This window comes from Colobus angolensis, unplaced genomic scaffold (genome assembly GCF_000951035.1).
Source record: "Colobus angolensis palliatus isolate OR3802 unplaced genomic scaffold, Cang.pa_1.0 Scaffold140, whole genome shotgun sequence".
Lineage (NCBI taxonomy): Eukaryota > Metazoa > Chordata > Mammalia > Primates > Cercopithecidae > Colobus > Colobus angolensis.
The window spans coordinates 1,889,509-1,908,404 of NW_012114489.1; the positions used below are offsets into that span (position 1 = coordinate 1,889,509).

Below are 18,896 nucleotides of genomic sequence, written 5' to 3' on the forward strand. Positions count from 1 at the left end.
AAAAAAAAAGAAAAAAAGAAAAAAAAAGAAAATGGCATTTGTTTAAAAAAAAAAGGGGGGGGGAAGGGGACTTGTAGTATGATTCCACTGAGCTTTTTGAAAATGTCATACCAAGGGTATATTTGAGTATGTCCAGAATGGAGTCTAAAAAGATGTTAGGGCCGGGTGTGGTGGCTCATGCCTGTAATCCCAGCACTTTGGGAGGCTGAGGTGGGCAGACCACAAGGTCAGGAGTTCGAGACCAGCATGACCAACACGGTGAAACCCTGTCTCTACTAAAAACACAAAAATTAGCTGGACATGGTGGCGCGCGCCTGTAATCCCAGCTACTCGGGAGGCTGAGGCAGGAGAATCAGTTGAACCCGGGAGGCGAAGGTTGCAGTGCGCCAAGATCGTGCCATTGCACTCCAGCCTGGGTAACAGAGTGAGACTCCGTCTCAACAACAACAAAAAAGATGTTAACAGTGGTTGTCTATAGGTGGTGATATTAAAGGTAATTCTTAATATTATCTGTATTTCCTAAAGTTTTTACAAAAAAACATTGATTTGTTTTGTAACATGCAAAGAACAAAAATGGCTTGCTCCTGAGAATATTCTAAAGAGCTTGCCACAAAGTTTGAAGATAATTCCAAATGAGGAACAGTAAAAATGCTTTGATCAGTGATAGAATTTTTGGAATAAATATATTGACAGTATAATTAAATCTATCCTCTCAAAACAACTGTTTTGATACATCCATTTGAATGTAAAATTTGGGAGCACTCATACTTTAACAATAACAATAAAAGCCATAATCATTTTGATCTGTGTCACAGCAAAGGAGGTTATAAAGCCAAGAATTTATCTCCCTTTGTCACTCAGGCTGGAGTGCAGTGGTACAATCACAGCTCACCGTGGCCTTGAACTCCTGGGCTCACCTAATCCTTCTGCTTCAGCCTCTCAAATACCTAGGACTATGGATGCAATGGAGCACACTTGGCTATTTTTTTCTTTTTCTTTTTTCTTTTGGTAGAAATGCAGTCTCACTACGTTTCCCAGGCTGGTCTCGAACTCCTGGTCTCAAGCAATCCTCCTGCTTGGCCTCCCAAAGCGCTGGGATTACAGGTGTGAACCACCATGTCCAGTAAAGTTCAGACTTTAAACATAAAAAAAACTCTTCCTGCTGTGACAAACGTAGAACTATTTTATGAGAAATTTTTAATTCTTTAGTTCTGTACTACAGTAATTGGCATTTTCTAGTTCTTTCTCATCCACTATAAACAGACTACAATTTAAAGAGATAAGCAAAGAAAAAAATGAGACTGTTTTCAAGACTAATATTATCTTTTTCTCACAGAAAACCAAGTTTTATCTTATCTCTGGAGGGTAGAATTCACCACAAAATTAGGTCAGCAAAGCAAACAAAATGTCTCATCTGCAATTGTTTCATTTTCTACTCTTTAAAAATAGCGATTAGATTTTATAAAATTCATGTAGAAAAATAATAAACTTGTGTGATAAACGGGCCAAAGAGTGAGATAATTGTTCATTTAGGCAGGTTTTGAGTCATCCAGTTGGGCTATACTGGTTTCAAAGACTTGGAACACAGATAATATGTAATTTATCAGGTTCAGAATTTATTTTGAACTTCCTCATCCAGACAGAAATTTACTGCTACCTAAGACTCCTACATATATATGCGTTTTTCTCTATTAGAATGGCATCCTGGGATCCACTCAATCTTTTCTGAATTAAGGGAATATAGGGAGGAAGAATTCGTAGGGGAACATTTACTTCAAGTTTAGCTTTTCTAATGCATCTGTGTTTTCAAGCAACTAATAAAATGTACATCATTTAATAGGAGAGCTATTCTGTCAAAGTAAAATCTATCTGGGCTGGGTATGCTGGCTCACACCTATAATCGCAGCCCTTTGGGAGGCCGAGGCAAGCAGATCCTTTGAGCCCAGGAGTTCAAGACCAGCCTGGGCAACAGGCTGAAGGTGAAACCCCCTCTCTACAAAAAATACAAAAAATTATCTGGGCATGGTGGCACGTGCCTATAGCCCCGGCTACCCAGGAGGTTGAGGTAGGATTGCATGAGCCTGGGAGGTGGAGGTTGCAGTGAGCTAAGATTGCACCACTGCACTCCAGCATGGACGACGGAGCATGACTGTCTCAAAAAACAAAAAAATCTATCTAGACACGTGGCTCTGTCTCAAAAAACAAAAAAAAATCTATCAAGGCCGGGCGCGGTGGCTCAAGCCTGTAATCCCAGCACTTTGGGAGGCCGAGACGGGTGGATCACGAGGTCAGGAGATCGAGACCATCCTGGCTAACACGGTGAAACCCCGTCTCTACTAAAAATACAAAAAATTAGCCGGGCGAGGTGGCCGGCGCCTGTGGTCCCAGCTACTCGGGAGGCTGAGGCAGGAGAATGGAGTGAACCCGGGAGGCGGAGGTTGCAGTGAGCTGAGATCCGGCCACTGCACTCCAGCCTGGGCGACAGAGCAAGACTCTGTCTCAAAAAAAAAAAAGAAAAAAAAATCTATCTAGACACAGGTTTCTATCTAGACATATGGCTCTCTCTCAAAACAAAAATCTATCTAGACACAGGTTTCATATCTCTTTTTTTTTTTTTTTTGGGATAGGGTCTTGTTCTGTCACTCAGGCTGGAATGCAGTGGTACGATCACAGCTCACTGCAGCCTCAACCTCCTGGGCTCAAGTGATCCTCCCATCTCAGCCTCTTGAGTAGCTGGGACTACAGGCAGACGCCACCACACCCGGCTAATTTTTGTATTGTTTGTAGAGACAGGGTTTCACCAAGTTGCCCAGGCTGGCCTCGAACTCCTGGGCTCAAGGAATTCACCTGCCTCAGCCTCCCAAAGTGCTGGGATTACAGGTGTGAGCCACCACGTCAGGCCTAGACCCAGGTTTCATATCTTAACAGACCACCATGTGCACAGAGAACTCTGAACTCACTAATGAAAACTGCCTTCGACTTCATCTCAGTTACTCATGTGCGTGCTTCTTCTTTAAGGAAAACTGTAAGCCTTTTTGGGGGGAAAAAAATCACATAAAAGACTCAATTTGGCTGATGACCATCTGACCTCATAATGAAAATCTGCAAAAATAAGGAACAAAAACAAGGAAAGTAAATGTTTGGACTATACCCAGCAACTTTAACAGGACTCCCAAATGGTGTGACTCCACAAACAGGCTCAGTTCTATCTGCCAAGTGAGGTAAACCATCAACAGACAATTTAGGAAACTTCTTGGAGCCCTCATAATCACTTTTTGCTTACTTACTCACTCACCAGTCTAACCCATGTCACATGAATCAGCACCTCTAATAGGAGAGGAGACTCATTTCAGCAAGCACAAAGAAAAACAGGCTAGTTCACAAGGACTGAAGTTTGTGGAATGGGGGAAGAGAAAAAAGAACCTTTATTAGTTAGTTTCATATATCCTATTTTAAAAGACTGTTCAGAAGAAGGAATAGACATATCTGAAAAAAAAAACTACTGGGAATTCCTCCACACTAAGGCAATGAACATGCACTTGTGGATCTATCTCTAGCTCCCACAGAGGAGGCTCCTCATCTTCATGGAACCAAACAAAGAAGTTCTTAAGCGGGAGCCAGTGTGGGCTTTGAATAAAACACTCTGCATTGCTTCAAACGGCCAGAAATAGGAAGACAAAGGGTAACTGTACTTAAAGTGCCTTTAAAACAATATTCACTCAAAATTCAACTCTACTATCCATAATGCATAAAGCTGTATCAGGAAAATATAGCTCAACAATCAAAGTTATAGGCTTTCAGCATACTGAAAACTCTACGACCCTTGCCCTACATTCCTGCTTCTCCAAGTTTTAGTGAACACCGAAAATAAGTTTAAAAACCTGCCACATTAAGAAATTGGCACTGATTAAATTTTCTAACAAAACTAGCATGAGGCCATGCAAAACTTAGGAAAAACTCAGCAAAAGTGAAAAACAAATAACTTCCAAATTCTAAAATATATCTTCAGACTAGGATTTTTTTGCCCCTGAAAATATATAAAGTTTCATGCTGTATGAACAAACTGTAAAATTCCACTTAAGCATTAGTGGGGAAAATCAACTGATACACTCTAAAAATTCCTTTATTTTAAAGATCTTTTAGTACTTTCTTGTCATATTAAAAATAAGTCTAAACTTTTTGAAACAGGTATCTTTGCTATTGATTTATTATACACCTAATAACTTGCATTTATATATCTAATTTTAAATGTACAATACAAACAAACATGAAAGTTCATTTCCTAGCCTCTAAGAAGTCCCAGTCTAGCCTAGAAAGGACATGGATGTAGAACACGTATACATGTAGATTATGAATTAAACCTTTATGTCATAAAAGTCTATAAACATCAGCACGCCTCATGGGGTAATCAATTCATTCATCATAAATGTCTGGTACATTATCTACTTTTTTCCTCCACTGTGTCTCTAATCTCCCCATTCTTTTTAATATATCGTTTTACTTCTTCTTTCTCCTCTTCCACTGTTAGTTACAACTGTGAGGCTATCTGCATTTTAGAAGTAGATAGAAGAATGCTATAGTGTCCTGAGCAGAATTCATTTCCAAATGAGAAGTGAAATAACCCAAGTTAATTCACTTTTTAGAGTTGTTAAGTCCAGAGTGCTAACCTGCAAGCATAGATCACTTCAGTGGACAAATGTGATACAAGAGGAACAGAAAACACCTTACACTGATATAGTGCTTTGTAGTTCACAGTTCTTTTCACATATCATCTCATTTGAATCTCCCAACAATCCTGTGAGATATGGAGGGACATATCACTATCCCCACAGGATCATGATCAGAGGACGCTGAGAGATTAAGAAATCTCAAGGGGCCGGGCGGGGTGGCTCATGCCTGTAATCCCAGCACTCTGGGAGGCCGAGGAGGGCAGATCACTTAAGGTCAGGAGTTCGAGACCAGTCTGGCCAACATGGTGAAACCCCATCTCTAACAAAAATACAAAAACTAGCCAGGCGTGGTGGTGCATGCCTGTAGTCCCAGCTACTTGGGAGGCTGAGGCAGGAGAACGGCTGGAACCCAGGAGGTGGAGGGTGCGGTGAGCCGAGACTGTGCCACTGCACTGCAGCCTGGGTGACAGGGCAAGACTCTGGTGCAAAAAAAAAAAAAAAGAAAGAAATCTCAACAAGGGCGCTCAGCCAGAAGCACAACTAGAACCTGAGGCTGAAAAGATTGCATCCAGAGCTACAGAGCAGTTTTTAATTTGTCTCTGTGATCTACTGTCTAACTTCTTTGAAAGGTAAGAAAGGAAAAAGAAGCAACCAATTAATTCTGTACATAAAAAATGTATTTGTGTGAGTAAAAATGTAGTTACTATAATTCCTCAAGAATTCCCCTGAAGATGCTTAAACTGTTAGGGAAAAAAACCTTTATTATCTTTCCAAATATGTGGCTTTTAAAATAATGCTCAAGTATAAAAGTTACATTACTTTTCCAATTTACAGATGATTTCCCTTTTCCATTTAGCATTGTAATTCTCCTTCGGTTTGTACTAGTAACATACTAGTAACATGGTAAGAAAATTAATTTCAGGAACACAGGCAATGTAAGTATTACACTAAGCCACAAAGAATGTGTGAGGTAATAACGCCTTATAGCCATGGACGTGTTCACTCAGGCTCCTCAGTGTGGTGAGCTCTGAGTACAGGTCACATTACTTGCCCTTGAGGAAGGAAGTGACACAGACCAGTTTTCACTAGGCCACCTTCTTGCCCTGGAGGCTTCAGTTAGCAGCTGACGATTTCCCAATTTCCAGTCCACGTCTGTGGCAGGAAAAGTGCATACTCTTGGGTTCTCCGTCAACTGATTTCCCCCTCCCAATGCCCAGGTATTTCAACAAGCCCAACCCGCTCAAAACCAAACCATCACCTCCCCCTCAAACCAAACTCAACCTTCTTCCACTTTCCCACCTCAATGAATAGTTCCCACAGTCAAAAGTCAAAAGCCTAGGCAGAATCCTCAATTTATCCTTCTCCCTTATCTGCCACATCCAACTGACTACCAAGTTTTAAAATAAAAAATACTTTTAGAGAGCCCCAAGACTGTGTACCACCGTAACACTATCTTAGCAGCCTCTTACAAGATGCCAACTAAAAGTAACAGCTCACATTTCCTGAGCCCTTACTTTGAGTCAAGCATTGTTCTAAGCTTTGGGTAGGAATGAATTTAATCCACGCAATAATTTGAGGTTGGTAAGCATCTCATCCTTGTTTTACAAATGAGGAAGCAGCTACAGAAAACTTTAGTATCTCTCACAAGGAACACAATGAAGCCCAAGGTCTTAACATTGTTCTGAACTCTCTCACACTTCTGGGTCCCTGCATGCGCTTTTCTTCTCTGTTTGGAAGGCCCTTTCAACCTTGTCTGCCTAGCTCCAAAGGTCAGCACAGGCATATTCTTCTCTATAAAGCCTTCTGATGCCCCCTGCTGTTGCTCTTCCCTTTCTCTAAGCCAGTAGTTCTCAAGGCTGGCTGCTTGCTCCAAAAACTAGATGCCTAATCCTACCCCTAGAGATTCTTGATGTCATTGGTATAGGTTCTAGACTGGGCATCGGGACTTTTAAAAGCTCCCCAGGTGGCTCTAACATGCAGTCAAGGTTGAGACCCACTGCATCGTAATGGACCTTTAATATCTGTGCTGGTAACTGCACTGTAAGCTTCTGAGATGAAAGTTTCATAATCACCTTGGGGGGCTTTTTCAAAACTAGTGGTTCCTGGACTCCACCTAAAAAGTCAGTCAGAACCATGGGCAGGGGCTTGGAAACTGTCTCCTTGAATAATTCTGATGTGTGGCCAGATTTGGGACCTCTCTCCTAGATAAGAACTGGGTCTTTTCACTTGTACCCACCAGAGTCCAGCATGATGCCCAGCCCATAGTTGGACTAGGATAAAATCTGTATAATAAAGGAAATCTAATAACGTGAATCTGGGCATATGTATCCAATATTCAAACTTCCTGCAGCAGCACAAGGATAAGCTGCTTCCTACAATGAACTGCAAATACTGGGCAGCTTTTCAAATGTGTTTTTTAATCCACCAATGCCCCCTAGTGACCTGAAGATGAATAACTATATCAAAACATCGCAGTATTTATTTTAAGTACAGTGTGTACTTAATATGCACATAACTAGTCAGACACATTGTACTTGTACCACCATTGTACTTTTGCTACCAACACCTATACTATTAACTGCTTTGCCCTCCAGTTATAGTTGACCCAAGCTGTTAACTCCCAAATCCCGATCAATCCTACCGTTTACTCCAACCCCAGTCTGCACGAACATGCAGGAGGAGCGCTCTCAGTAGAGCCCTCAAAGGGTCTGGACTATCTTTTTGTTCCTTGGTCAGTGCCAGTCCCAAATCCCACCACGTTCATAAAACCATCCATCTTGAAAACACAAGAACCATTCATCTACTGATTTGCCTCCATTCTTGCTATTCAAAGGGGACCAACGAAAACTACAGAACCCAGAGCTAGTCAAAAAATGGAGAATCTGGCCTGGTGCGGTGGCTCACGTCTGTAATCCCAGCACGGTGGGAGGCCGAGGCAGGCAGATCACGAGGTCAGGAGTTTGAGATCAGCCTGGCCAGCATGGTGAAACCTCGTCTCTACTAAAAATACAAAAAATTAGCTGGACATGATGGCGTGTGCCTGTTAATCCCAGCTACTCAGGAGGTTGAGGCAGGAGAATTGCTTGAACCGGGAGGCAGAGGTTGCAGTGAGCAGAAACTGCAACACTGCATTCCCGCCTGGGTGATAGAGCGAGACTCCATCTCGGGGAAAAAAAAAAAAAAAAAATGGAGAATCTGAGGCCGCATCCCAGACCTACTGAATTGGAATCCATTTTAACAAGAGTCACATGCCCATTAAAGTTTGACAAGCACTGGTTCTCAACTACTAGACCTAACATCACCATTTTATGACAAATATTTTGCGACACTCTTTTGGTATCCTGAAATAAAATTCATCACTAAGTTACATGCATAAGTCCAAAAAGTAAATCAGTACAGTATGATGGTAGCATAAAGGTGAAAAAAAAGGAAGACTTATGTGAATTATATTTCAGTATGTAAATATTCAACACAACTAAAGACATAAAGAACAACCCCATTTTCAGCTCTAATTTTTGTAAAGTTTTTTAAAAAAAAAAAAGAGGGCTGGGCACAGTGGCTCACGCCTGTAATCCCAGCACTTTGGGAGGCCGAGGCGGGTGTATCACGAGGTCAGGAGATCGAGACCATCCTGGCTAACACGGTGAAACCCCGTGTCTACTAAAAATACAAAAAATTAGCCGGGCATGGTGGCGGACGCCTATAGTCCCAGCTACTCGGGAGGCTGAGGCAGGAGAATGGCGTGAACCCGGGAAGCGGAGCTTGCAGTGAGCCAAGATCGCACCACTGCACTCCAGCCTGGGCGACAGAGCGAGACTCCGTCTCAAAAAAAAAAAAAAGAACAATCCCACAAGTTTCCAAAATGTACCATTCTGTATAGTCGTACCATTCTATAGAGAACCACTGGTCTACAATCCCTTGCACCTTTCTTTTCCTTCCATCTCTCGGGTGGGAATATCTCTTCCTTGCAAAGCTGAGGTATTCTCTCTAGAATCTTGACTGAACATATCCTTCTAGTTACCAAGTTCTCTCTCCTTCCCTTGACAGTCAAGCTTATCAACCACCATAGTGTCCATTTACTCAGCCCTCAGTCACCAACCCAGGTTAATCTACCCTTCACTTAAATCAATAAACCTAAAGTTTAAGGATCATAAAAGCTTTCCAAAGTGCCCAAATGAACACACCTCATGATATCTAACTAATTCATATCTCATCTAGCTTATATCTCCGTCATGGACATTGTTGGTTGCATATCCAGTCTCTATTCTCCCTTCCTTCCTAAAAGAACTCCATTGTGTTCATGAACGCATTCCTCTCCCCTGTGATTAAGTGATACCACCCTGGGTTGATCCTGTTTAGTCTAAGCCAATAAGATCATGTCATTCCTCTGACAACTGTTATAGGGTCAGACAACTGACCCAAGTTGGTCCAATCAGACTGAAGGACCAATTGTGGGAGTTTTTTCTCTCTCCTCCTCTTGCTCTAGAGAATGAGAAAGTGTGTATGCTACTGACAGTCATTTTGCAACCCTAAAGGAAACCAACCTGACTGTGGCAAGCCAAGAAGAGATGGGTCCTTGATGACACTGTTGACCAACCGAATCAGAGCCTGGAATCCATTCTTCCTCTGGACTTTGTGAGAGAATTTTCCTTACTATTTAAGCAATTGGGTTTTCCCAGCTGAAAGTATCCTAATATAGACATTTCTCCTTGAAACTTTTCTCTCTCGATTTTCTAAACATCACTCTTTTCCGCTCCTACTGCTACTTCTCAAGTCTGGCCTCCCCCTTTCCTTTGCCTATTCCTTATATTTTGGTGTCCTCCAAGGTTTGTTGTGATCGTTCTACTTTGCTACCCAAAGTGCATGTTCACCTGAAATAATCTCAGTTCAGTCGGGCGCAGTGGGTCACACCTGTAATCCCAACACTTTGGGAGGCCGAGGCAGGCGAATCACGAGATCAGGAGTTTGGAGTTCGAGACCAGCCTGGCCAACATGGTGAAACACCATCTTTACTAAAAATGCAAAAAGATTAGCTGGGTGTGGTGGCAGGCGCCTGTAATCCTAGCTACTGGGGAGGCTGAGATAGGAGAATCACTTGAACCCGGAAGGCGGAGGTTGCAGTGAGCCGAGATCGCACCACTGCACTCCAGCCCAGGCAATAGGGCCAGACTCTGTCTGAAAAAAATGATAACAAAAATAATCATCTCAGCTCACTGTATCTTTCCCTTGACACATCAAAACTGAGTTTCCAGCACTTCCCCCAATGGAATACCACTGATGTTCCCCCGCTCATTTACCTGAAGAACTCCTACCTGTCTCAAAACTAAATTTAAGTGTCCCGTCTGTGAAGTCGTCTCTGAAGTCCCCAGGGGTTCTTTACCTTTTTTTGTGCCATGGACCTCTTTGGCCGTCGGTGAGTCCTATAGACCCCTTCTCAAAATGATGCCTCTAATTGCATACAAAAAAGTGCCAACTATATTGAATTAATCTTATTTTTTAAACTCAAATATCTGATATAAACAGTATGTGCTTTTTTACTAGCCCACTAAACAAAAAGATCTAGCAGTGAGTCTTATTAACTACCATAGTTCTGAAGTAGTAATGAGCATAAATGATATTTTGAGATCTGCAACAACTGTAATGTGATAGTAATGTGATATGAAAATGTCTGTGACTTGTGCTGATACTGTGACTTCCACTGGTAACAGGTACTGCTAATATTACTGTGGTTTGTTAAGGTAGGAGCTTGTAAAATGAATGGCCCCAGCGAAGTGCACCAACTCATGTCTATGACCTTGTGTAGTTCCCCACCATATCAACTCTGGACTTGGCTGTGTGACTTGTTTTGACATCAGCAAACAGATGCTGTGTTTGTGCCTTGGGACTTGCCCTCTTGGAAGTCAGTAACCAAGTGAGGAAGTCCAAGCTAGGCACACGGAGGGGCACCAAGCCCCCAGACATGCGAGGCCAACTTTCACTCAAGCCACCAGCAGAAGTACCCAGCCAACCCATAGATTTTGAGAAACAATTCTTGTTTTAAGGCACTGGTTTGCAGTGATTTGCTACCCAACAATAGATAATTGAAACATTACCCATAACTAAAGGAAGTGCTCAATTCCAACTGGAGATTGCTGAAAATAGTTATATTTTTTCCCCATCAGAGTTCAGGGACCCCCTGAAATTTATGTGCAGGTCCTTTGAGGAGCTGAGGGCCCCAGGTTAGGAACCCCTGGTTAAGCCAATTGGATCCTGCTCTCCTTTTCACTACCTTACTACAGTGTTGGTACACATACAGTTAAACTGGCCACAGCATATCTTTCCTTGTTGTAACCCTGAAATGGAGCTGAGCTCCTAGCACATAACAGGTGTTTAACACACAGATTTATCAAATGAATGTTGATTATAGGATCCGTCTTCCTGACTAAACTGTGAGCTGCCTGAAAACAGAATAAGAGCAAATACTAGGCCTTTTCCAAGTGCTTTACATATACCAACTTACTTACTCCTTATAACAACCCTATGAGGTAGATGTTATTACACCAATTTCACCAAAAAAGAAGATAGACACAGAGAAGGTAAGTGACTTGCCCAAGGTCACACAGCTAGAAAGTGGCAATGCTAGGACTAGAAGGCAGAATGCATGTTCTGATTTTACAGCCTTTATTAACGTACCCAAAGCACATTGCCGAGCTCAAGAAAACTTTTAAATGAATACTACAATTCTCAGATTTCATTAGCACTATTTTATGGGTACTATGCTTCTTGAAGATTCAATTTTGTAGATTAATTTCTGGTAGCCTGTGATTTTTTATGACAAAATACATATAATTTACTTTTTAAAAAGTAGAATAATGGCTTTATACTACAGTGCAGATTTTCGAAAGTAAGTCTCCATTGTAAAAGTCTATTTTTTTCCAAAGGACACGAGTTCACAAAACGCAGGGAAGGGGGTCCACTGGTCCGTATTAAATAATGTTCCCCGGGGAGTGGAGCAAAGCTCCAGCTTTCGTCGTCACCCAGCCATCCCACCCCAGCCTCCCCCATACCCTGCACAGCCTCTCCTAAAATGACCCTCCCCCCTCCACACATCAGGTTCTGAAACCTGACCCTGCCAGGCAACTAAAGCCGCGAACCCCGCAGTGCCCTGAGCTGGCCTCCCCCTACCCACGATCCCAAGACGGCACCAGCCGAGGGGATGGGTACTTTGGGGGAAGGCACTTTACATTTTCGAAGTGTTTAATTCACGAAAGCACAACCCAAAGGGCCGCCCCCACCCACCCGGGGGTCTCTCGCCTCCGCCCGGCAGCCGCTCATCCCCAGTAGACCAGTGAATGAACCGCGCGGGGCCGGGACGCAGCCGGCCCAGTGGCGGGAAAAGCCTCGGGCCTGGCCTGTGGAGAGGCCCCAAGAGAGCGCGGGGAGGGCTCGGGCAGCCGGGAGGGGGCGGTGACAGCTGTGACCCGGCTCCACGTTCTCACCTTGAACATGTCGCTAGCAGCGGTGGCTCCAGCAGGGTCACCCCGGCCTCGGCCACGCCCACTATAGAGAGGTGACTACGGAGGCCCGGTAGGGCCTTGATTTCTCCAACCGCAAGCGGGCCGCGGTGCGGGTAACGGCCGTACTGCAAACTCGGTGCGGCGAAGGCTTAGTTCAATCACCCCGTTCTAGAAGCCGCGTCGCTGAGCTGCAGCGCGTCGCGCCCGGGCGGCGGATGAACGCAAACCCCGCCCTCCAAGAGGCTCCGCCCCTGCGCCGGCGGTTGCTAGGCGGCAAGAAAGCGCTGGCTCTGTGTGGGTGGTACGCGGAGGCGCGAGGAGGGAGGTGCCTGGCGTCGCGCGGCGCTGGGAAACTGTCTTTGCCGCGGCGACCTGGCGCCCAGCGGCGTGGACTGGGATTTCTGTGAGCAGAGGCTGCCGGGAGGGGGCGCTTGGAGGGCCTCGGGCGGCTTCGAAAGCCTCGCAGCCGGAAGCCGCCGGTTGGCGGCCTGGATTTATCTTACGAAAGGTTTTAACCGTGGACTGGAGGTTTCTCAGGTTTTAAATTTAAACTAATATGCTGTGTCCTTTCATCGGAAAAGGCTCTGACCTTATTTTTTCCCTTTAAGGAACAAGCGGTAAGCCTCCTCTCTGGGAATCAAATGTTTGTCCCTTAATACTTGTAGAAGTAAATGATAATGGCAATAATTATCTTATTAACAAGAGTAACAAGCACTGATACAGCAGTTTGATATGCGCAGTCATGATCTAAGTTCTTTATTCACATTTATCTAATCTTTCCAACGACACAAGTAGGTGGGCATGATTATTATTCCCAATACATAGATGAAAAAACTGAGGCACATAGAAGTAATTTGTACGAGACCACACAGAAAGTGGGAAGCTAGGATCCAAACCCATAAGTCTGCCTTTGAAACCTGTGTTCTAGCCAAAACAATTGTTGCACTGTCTCATAATGAGGATGTATTTCCTATTTCATTCTGTATTTCTGCCCTAATCCTATAAAAAGCGTAAGCCCTATCCGGGCGGGCATCTGGAAAAATTTGGAATTTGTGCAGTGACGTGCCACTGCCCTCCAGCCAAAGACCACTAGGGGCACACCTGTAGTTGAAGAAATTTGGGTTTCTCATTGCTCCAAGGAGAACGCACATGTAGGAACACAGTGGCATATTTCAGTAAAAGAGTTAGATTTATTATAGGATTTGGGCTTTGGTTCGGTGATTCTGGGGTAAGTTCAAGGAAGCAGGAGCTTTGCTCTGATCAGGTGTTGTTAGGAAGCAGTGATAACACCAAGGCCCAGCTGTGACTGCCAGCCAACTCCCAGATGTTAAGGGCTGCTTTTCTCTTTCTTAAGAGGATTGTGTATTCCAAGGCATCCCTAAGGAGAAATATTGAATAGACTCAGAAGGCTCTCTGCATCAGCAGTGTAACATCACACATACGTAAAAGTGTGAAACATATTGATAAATTAGGGCAGAAGGTCTTAATTCATGGGGTATGCGAACTTGTATGGGGGAAAAAATGACAACTTCATTTTCACTAACCTCTAACTGAACTTCATTTCTTTCAATTATAGTGTAGACAACAAGCCACAGTAGTATTAGCATTGATGACTTTGTCATCAATGGAAAGCACAGATATTTTCATGTTACACTGCAGTCATGTCAGAGATCTTGAAATATTTACGCTCATTACTTCTTCAAAAATACAGTAGTTATTAGAGCTCATTTAATGCATTAAGAAGACACATTTACTATAATTTTGTTTTAAAAAGTATTTTGATGATTTCAGTATAATTGGAACACTTTGTAATCCTATGTATGTTATGCGTGTTTTTTTGGTTTTTTTTTTTTGAGACGGAGTCTCGCTCTGTCGCCCAGGCTGGAGTGCAGTGGCACCATCTCCACTCACTGCAAGCTCCGCCTCCCGGGTTCACGCCATTCTCCTGCCTCAGCTTCCCGAGTAGCTGGGACTACAGGTGTGCGCCACCGCGCCCAGCTAATTTTTGTATTTTTAGTAGAGACGGGGTTTCACCGTGTTAGCCAGAGTGATCTCGATCTCCTGACTTCGTGATCCGCCCGTCTCGGCCTCCCAAAGTGCTGGGATTACAGGCGTGAGCCACTGCGCCCGGCCATGTTATGCGTTTTAAAGAGATCTGTCCCTAGGGGTCCATGGCACCAAGAGAAATGATAACGAGCCCCTGGTTTAGTAACAAAGACCAAGCAGTGACTAAGAATTTGGGAGCTGCATCCAGATTGGAGTGTTACTGCATCCAGATTGGATGCTTTAAAGAATAGAAAGTTGGAGGTGGAATCAGAAATTTAGTGTATACCCTCTCACTTTACCAAGGAGGGAACTGAACCACTGAGAGGTTAAGTGACTTGCTCAAAGTCTCACTGCTATTTGATGATAAAACTGGGACAAAACGTTTTTAGACAAACGTAAAAGCTCTCCGCTGTGCTAGGCACCGAGGACTCCATAGTCAACAAGATGCCTCCTGCCCTCAATGAGCTTATTGGTAGACAGCTGGGGAGTGATGAGATTGAATTATTGAGTTGAAAAGTTAACTCCAGGTGTAGTGTGGAAGATGAATAAGAGGAGAAAAAGACTAGAGACAGACCAGTTATAAGACTGTGGATAGATTTACTTGTCTTTTCCATATACCATATAATATTTTTAGTACACAAAGAATGTAAACTGTAAGCAACTTTAAGAGATCCACAATGCCTTCTTTTTTAAAGGATTCAGAATTAGTACAACAATCATATGGCACTTGAGTCTTGTCCAAACAGTGTAATAGTATAAATTATGACCTCAAAGGCTTAATTTATGTACTTTCAGATTACTTCATTGGAGGGAAAATGAACCGCTCCTCAAATGTACCAGGTGAAGGTATTCTGAAATCAGGTACAAGATCCTTAGGAAAAGTTCGCAGAGTACATTTTGCAAATGCACCAAATTCAAGATCATTACTATCGTAAGTACCCGTATTTTGCCTTGTGTTATTTTCCACAACTGTACAGTTTCCAAACAGTACTTATCCAGATAATTTCAAATGCTTCTTGTTTTGTAAATCAGAGATTTTGTGTTTTAAAATTACTTTCAAATTGAATAATTATAATTGCATTTTCTAATTTACAAAGCATATTAACACACATCTACTTGATCCTGACACAACCTTGTGAAACAATTTTTATATTTTATAAATGAAGTAGTAGCAACCAGGAGAAGGTAAGTGGCTTGAAGAAAGTTAACAGCTAATAAATGGCATCAGATAGGATTCAAAGGTTTGTCTCCATACTTCAGGCTTTTTCCTTTTTTTTGAGATGGAGTCTCGCTGTGTCGCCCAGGCTGGAGTGCAGTGGTGTGATCTCGGCTCGCTGCAACCTCCATCTGCCGGGTTCAAGCGATTCTCCTGCCTCAGCCTCCTGAGTAGCTGAGATTACAGGCGTGCACCACCACGCATGTCTAATTTTTATATTTTTAGTAGAGACGGGGTTTCACCATGTTGGCCAGGCTGGTCTCGATCTCCTGGCCTCAGGTGATCCCTCCCGCCTCAGCCTCCCAGAGTGCTGAGATTACAGGCATGAGCCACTGCACGTGGCCTAGCCTTTTCTTCTTTATATCTTGTAGCCTGCATTTTGCCAGCCAATGGGTAGCATTATGCAGGAGTACCTGTCTTTGTACATAGCACTGTAAGGGTTAATGACGGAGTGAGAAGGTATGAAGGAGGAGACTCCTACAACCTGCCAGTGCTGGGATATGACCAAAAGTAGAATAATTCTGACTTGACCTGGATGAGCCTGGTTCAAGCAAAGATCAGAGAAGGAAGTTTCTTTTTCTAGGGTGTAGTCGTCCACCCCCAGAAGAGAACTAGACCTCCTGTAACTTTGACTGTTCCCCGTTCCATTTTCATAGTACTTGAACTAGTTGGACATTTCATTTTAGGTCGTGAATGTTTTTGGGAAGTGAGCTTGTCTCCTCACACTTTTTATTTATAATATATATGCCTCTTAATGATACATTTATATTTTATATGCCTTTTGATGATAAAGTTTTAGCCAGGACTTTTTTTTTTAATCTCAAGGGAAATCTCCTCAAGCATTTCATATCCTCATTCTGAGTAGGTTCTGCAAATGACCACTTCCAATTACCACATCCAAATGTTCCTCATTAGGTCAGTCTTAGAGTGGGGGATGGGGAGGTACAGGAGGAGGAAGCATAAATTGATAGTTCTCTAAGGTTTTAGGAAAATGAAAACTACTTTATAAATATTAACCTCTTTTTTTCTCTCAGAATGCTTAAAGACATTTCAGCTCAAATAATACAGAGGGCTTGGTTATCTCATACAAACAAAATGATATTTCGACTCCTGAAACACGCAATTTGTGCAGCGGTAAGTAGTTTGCTTTTTTTTTTCTCTGATGGATTTAATTATCAAGCCAAAAGATCTATTAATTAAAGATCGAATAGATAACCTTCTTTATCTCTCTCTTTTTTTATTTTATTTATTTTTTTTTTTGAGACGGAGTCTCGCTCTTTCACCCAGGCTGGAGTGCAGTGGCACAGTCTTGGCTCACTGCAACCTCTGCCTCCCAGGTTCCAGTGATTCTCCTGCCTCAGCCTCCTGAGTAGCTGGGATTACAGGCACCTGCCACCACACCCGGCTAATTTTTTGTATTTTTAGTAGAGACGGGATATCACCATGTTAGCCACGATAATCTCGCTCTCCTGACCTTGTGATCTGCCTGCCTCAGCCTCCCAAAATGCTGGGATTACAGGCATGAGCCACCACACCCGGCCCTTTCTTTATCTCTTATTTGGATCTAATAATATTGCATGGAGTTCTGGAATTGTTTTTTCTGTTATCCCTAAATGAATATTTCTGGATTTTTTGAAATGTGGATGACTTATTTTTTCTGAAATTAATATACTGCTTGTTTTGTTTTGTTTTTAAATTTGATTCCTTATTTGAAAATGTGAGACAGTTCTCTTCCAACAATAAAAAGCTCCAAATCTGCAAGGTGCAGTGTCTCACACCTGTAATCCCAGCACTTTGGGAGGCCGAGGCAGGGAGGGCCAGGAGTTCAAGACCAGTCTGGCCAACATTGAGAAATGCTGTCTCTACTAAAATACAAAAAAAAATAGCCAGGCGTGGTGGCATTCACCTGTAGTCACAGCTACTTGGGAGGCTGAGGCAGGAGAATTGCTTGAACCCAGGAGGCACAGGTTATGGTGAGCTGAGATCACGCCACTACACTCCAGCCTGGGTGGCAGAGTGAGACTCTGTCCCCCCTCAAAAAGCTCTGAATTAAAAGTTCCCTTACCTTTCATCCAGCAATTTTACCTATTAGAATCTATTCTACAATATATATACAATTTGATTGCACCATTGTTTGTAACAGCAAAGGAAGTAAACTGTATAATATCTATTGATAGGATGCTGGTTAAATAAATGTTGCTGCTTTTATAGTGTTAAACTTTGCAGCTTTAACATGATTATGCAATAGAAAGAAAAAGGAAGATAGCTCATCAGTTAAAAAAGCAAGCACCAGACAGTATGAAGAATATGATCCTATTTGAATGAAAAACAAAACCAAAAAAAAAAATGCATATCCCCCCCTCCTCCAGAAAGCAACTCTGGCAACCTTAGTAGAGCCTTCCTTGGTATAGTACCAAATATTCTAATAAAACAACCTATAAATTCAGTAGTCTATTACTAGTGATACCCTTTTTTTTTTTGAGATGAAGCCTCACTCTGTCACCCAGGCTGGAGTGCAGTGGCATGATCTTGGCTCACTGCAACCTCCACCACCCAGGTTCAAGCGATTATCCTGCCTCAGCCTCCCTAATAGCTGGGACTACAGGTGTGTGCCACCATGCCCAGCTAATTTTTTCTTTTTTTGTATTTTTAGTAGAGACAGGGTTTCACCATGTTAGCCGGGCTGTCTTGAACTCCTGACCTCAGGTGATCTGCCCGCCTTGGCCTCCCAAAGTGCTGGGATTACAGGCATGAGCCACCACACCTGCCCAACTAGTGATACTCTTAAGGGAATTTTAGCAGCTCTGAAAAAAATAATAAAGTCTGAGCAATGTATACACCGTTCATCTGACCCACAAACCTATTTCTGATGTCAGTAAAAGCAGAATACGGCCGGGCACAGTGGCTCACGCCTGTAATCCCAGCATGAGCTGGGATCTTTAGGAGGCTGAGGCGGATGGATTGCCTGAGGTCAGGAGTTTGAGACCAGTCTGGCCAACATGGTGGAACCCTAGCTCTATTAAAAATACAAAAAAATTAGCTGGGCGTGGTGGGGTGTGCCTGTAATCTCAGCTACTCGGGAGGCTGAGGCAGGGGAATTCCTTGAACCAAGGAGGTGGAGGTTGTAGTGAGCCGAGATTGCGCCACCGCACTCCAGCCTGGGTGACAGAACAAGACTCCATCTGAATACTTCAGAGAAAACCCACCCAGGTAAACTCCTGACATTTCAGGTCTATTATCTGTTGTCTTTGAATATGGAACTTGTATTTAATTTTATAATGCTGGTTTCGTAGTACTTTTAGACTCTTTTGTAACAGAAGGAAATTCTTTATCTGTTATAGTAATGCTTTAAGTTAATACCTTAAATTAATAATGTTTTGTCCTTTTAAAAGCTATTTATTTATTTATTTTGAGATAGAGTCTCACTCTGTCACCCAGGCTGGAGTGCAGTGGCATGATCTCGGCTCA

The 18,896-nt window shown here is 43.0% G+C and overlaps 2 protein-coding genes across 5 annotated transcripts in view; one reads left to right on the forward strand and one right to left on the reverse strand.

The window, feature by feature from the left end:
* Nucleotides 1–12,395, reverse strand: part of APOO (apolipoprotein O) — a 93,649-nt gene extending 81,254 nt beyond the window's left edge. For all 3 annotated transcript variants that reach the window (XM_011935116.1, XM_011935118.1, XM_011935115.1), the window contains exon 1: nucleotides 12,149–12,395. In XM_011935116.1, the coding sequence (XP_011790506.1) occupies nucleotides 12,149–12,157 (9 nt within the window). In that variant the 5' untranslated portion in view covers nucleotides 12,158–12,395. The remainder of the gene's footprint in view (nucleotides 1–12,148) is intronic.
* The window catches only part of LOC105506839 (chromosome unknown open reading frame, human CXorf58), a 31,642-nt gene continuing 25,001 nt past the window's right edge, over nucleotides 12,256–18,896 (forward strand). For both annotated transcript variants that reach the window (XM_011935113.1, XM_011935114.1), the window contains exons 1-3: nucleotides 12,256–12,783; nucleotides 15,008–15,143; nucleotides 16,463–16,562. In XM_011935113.1, the coding sequence (XP_011790503.1) occupies nucleotides 15,028–15,143; nucleotides 16,463–16,562 (216 nt within the window). In that variant the 5' untranslated portion in view covers nucleotides 12,256–12,783; nucleotides 15,008–15,027. The remainder of the gene's footprint in view (nucleotides 12,784–15,007; nucleotides 15,144–16,462; nucleotides 16,563–18,896) is intronic.